The 3,326-nt window shown below is 50.1% G+C and overlaps 2 protein-coding genes across 2 annotated transcripts; one reads left to right on the forward strand and one right to left on the reverse strand.

The window, feature by feature from the left end:
* Positions 1 to 1,162: 1,162 nt before the first annotated feature.
* EPUS_03503 (uncharacterized protein) lies at positions 1,163 to 1,378 on the reverse strand (the record flags this gene model as incomplete). The annotated part of the gene is made up of 1 exon (XM_007804859.1): positions 1,163 to 1,378. One exon carries the CDS (start codon positions 1,376 to 1,378, stop codon positions 1,163 to 1,165), a length of 216 nt encoding a protein of 71 aa, XP_007803050.1.
* Positions 1,379 to 2,515: 1,137 nt separating this feature from the next.
* On the forward strand, positions 2,516 to 3,107 carry EPUS_03504 (uncharacterized protein; the record flags this gene model as incomplete). Its single annotated transcript, XM_007804860.1, has 2 exons — positions 2,516 to 2,621; positions 2,689 to 3,107. The coding sequence occupies 2 exons, from the start codon at positions 2,516 to 2,518 to the stop codon at positions 3,105 to 3,107; spliced, it is 525 nt and encodes a 174-aa protein (XP_007803051.1).
* Positions 3,108 to 3,326: the final 219 nt, after the last annotated feature.

Below are 3,326 nucleotides of genomic sequence, written 5' to 3' on the forward strand. Positions count from 1 at the left end.
GGGGAGCTTGAAGATGGGAGCATGTTCTTGCGGGTTGAGGTCAGGTCCAGCGAGGAGCTCGGAAGAGACCTTCATCCTTCGTCCGAGCTTCCCCTTGAAGTCTGCATGCTCGGCTTTGCATTGAAGGTGTCTGCTGGACTTGCCTGTGGATGGAAAGACTCGATTTTCTTTCGCTGCCATGCTGGGTGGTATGCTCGATAGCAAGGCTCTGGCTATGCTAAGACAGACAAGCTTGGGAGTCGGAAGAGCTGGAAGTAGTACGTAGTAAGTTGCTGACTCGGACTTTGTGCTTCGCCAGAGACTGATCGCTCAAGTTAAGTGTAAGACTAGCTGTTTCAGCAAGCGAAGACCAGAAATCCGGGAAAGCCGTTGAAACAAGCTAGACCGTCCCAGGGCTAGCAGATATGATGATATCAGCGCGCAGTTCGCCCGGTAGTTCATGCAGAAGCGCATGTCTGCCCTGCAGATATTCGATCTATGAGTGGAGTCCTTCTATGCGTCTGCATTGGTTTGTGGCTGAGTCAACCCATGGTTATGATCCATAATGGGACATGATGCGGCTGCCAGGAGCTGTATGTATAGCACTCACCACTTGAAATACATTTTGGAGCCTAGTCAAGCGTGGATTTCTTTCTCTTACAAGGTTAGAAGTTACCAGGAGCCACATGCGGCTGAAGTGACAACTTGTGTTTGAGAAACTTGAGAGTCAACTCTGGTAACATGGGCTGCCATCCGCTAGCAAGAGCTATATCGAACAGTTTGTTGTAATCCTCGAAGAAAGGCGGCTGCTTATGGCGAGAACACTGCGAAGCTCTCATTTCTCGGCGCCATGGGTTCTGGCTGCATGCCACATCGCCTTGCTGCCATGGATCGGGATGTTGGGACTCACTCATTCTTGCCATCACTTTCCAACTATGGACTCAAATTCACAGAAACACAAGGAGCTCTGCAGATTGTCACGCTTTTCGCTATGACAAGAAAGGTGCACTCGAAATATCGATCTCTCAGAAGAAAAAAAGTTGTGGATCCCGCCTGCTTTCTGGCGAATCGGTAGTTCAGAGATCTACCCGCATGAAAAGCACAATGACGGACGAGGATAGTTCTTAGAGCCTCTTTTGACATGTAACATATTCTTAAGTCGTTCTCCTGAGCCTTGTACATATTAGCCCTCCATCGCTGACTCCTCTAATGCTATATTTGCATTGTCCAATTCACGAATTCTTTGATTGACTCGACCTCGAATCTCTTCTGCGACCTGTGGACTGGAAAGCTTGAGCGATTTCTCGTAGGCATCCTTGAGCAGCTTCAGTGCTTCCCTGGCAGCCTCTCTGTCTTCCGAAGCATACACGGTCTTCTTTTCCGTCTCTTCTGCAGCCATCTCGAACTACGGCAGAGGGTAAGTCTCGCGGGATATACTCGGCAGCACGAAGGGGCAGCACACTTCATCTTTAGCGGTAGCATACCTGTGTAACGTCAGTCGAAAGGCGACGAATCAGCAAGGAAACCCACAGTTCTTGCAGGTCTTCCATCATCTCGTCCGCGGTTCGAGAAGAAGCAAAACATCTGCACGCAACGAGGGAACTGTCATGGTTCGTGGTCGGCCTGCTTGTACGAACACGGCACAATAATGGGAGCGCCAGATGTCGAAGGACCAGTCTTGGTTGTGACCTCCTCGAGACGAGATGAGCAGCTACTCTCAGAATCATGGTGTTATATTATTGTTTGGGGTCAACGATGGCTGCTGGAAATAAGCTCTCAGAGCTAAGGATATTCAAGCTCGATCGTCCATCGTAGTCTACCCGCGTGATCGGATCCGGACGATGATCTCTTCCCAGAGAGGAATATGCTGATAATCAGACGAATCAATCTTGGACTTCGTGGACTAGGATCGCTTGGTGTTGAGAAGAATCCTAATCAATAAGAGGGGGCCAATTTAGAAACGTCTTATGACTCCGTGTTGGCACTAGAAGCTGATGCGCAACGGTGCACAAACCGCAAAGCCTAAGAGACTGCGCCCCGGAGAACTCTAGCTAGCTACTACGTACTTTTCATAGATAACAATTGGGGGCTTGGACAAGGCATGAGCCCATGTAAAAGTCAGCGGGGGCCACCCCAATACAGTAGTTCACAGGATTTAGTCTAACTCGTGCCAACCACAAGGCCAGGATCAGGAACGGTGGAAGGCATCCATAGCCGGACAAGGTCTGCGCGGCCACTGGCCCATACGGCCTTTTACCACTTCCATATCTTCCCCTCCTTCCCCTCCCAACTTAGGGCCAGGCCTTACTCTACGGATCGTCGCACCTTTTCTTCTTCTAGCAATCTTATTGATTTCATGGTACTTTGTTCTTCCTAAGGCTTGAGAAGCAAGCACCTCAAAAATCAGCTCATCGGCATTGCCGCAGTGGAGATCTGACGATTCGATCTGACAGGAAGCTGACGCATCCCAAAACCTTGTTGAAAACTTACTGTGGCCGCCGTTCATTCGCCGCCCTATTTAATGTACTACGACAACATGCCGGCGAGGACGCTGAGCTCCGATGCCAGTACACTGCATTCTATCTCGCAGTCCATCTCGCAGTCTGAGCACCTGGATCCAGAGATCCGCTTGCAAATACAGAGTTCGTTGTCACCCTTCATGCGGCCCTGCGGCCTTCTCCATATATCCTGCTAATCCAGAATGGCTAGGTAATATCCATGCCATTTACGAACCCAGCGTCGCTTCTCTATACCACATCACAACATCGCGTGGCCCCGACGGAACTTACATCGCCTTCCTATCCAAGCAGGACAACGTTGCCAAAGCCCTCTTGAACCCCAGCCTCTTGGCTAGCGAGCCTAGAAGTAGCCGCAACGCCGCCATGCTAAGCCTGCTCGAGGCGACTGAACAGCGCATCCATGAAATGTTGGTCAAGAGCAACCCCATGCGAGACAACCACGGCAAGAAGAGCAGCAATACAGTGTCAACGCCAGATACGAAGGTCACTCGAACGCCCACAAGCGATGAAGTGTCGATAGATTATGGGGAAAAACCGAAGGAGAAAGGCTTCCCCTGGAAGAAGCATATACGCGTTGAGTCTGCCTACGCAAGGAAGGTCTGTAATTGATTGATTTACCAAGGAAAGGGAAATGGTCTTTGGAAACATATATCAGCGTTGGCGTTGGGAGGACTGCACCACGGATCTGCATTTTGTCTAGGAGGATGTGCTAAAAGACTGGTCGAAATGTTCTGTTTAATGTCTGTCGCTACACACTGCCATCGATTTCCCCAAATCTGCTGCAAAGTGAGCAGAACATGAAAACATTTGCGGTACTTGACCCGCACT

This window comes from Endocarpon pusillum (assembly GCF_000464535.1).
Source record: "Endocarpon pusillum Z07020 unplaced genomic scaffold scaffold3643, whole genome shotgun sequence".
NCBI lineage: Eukaryota > Fungi > Ascomycota > Eurotiomycetes > Verrucariales > Verrucariaceae > Endocarpon > Endocarpon pusillum.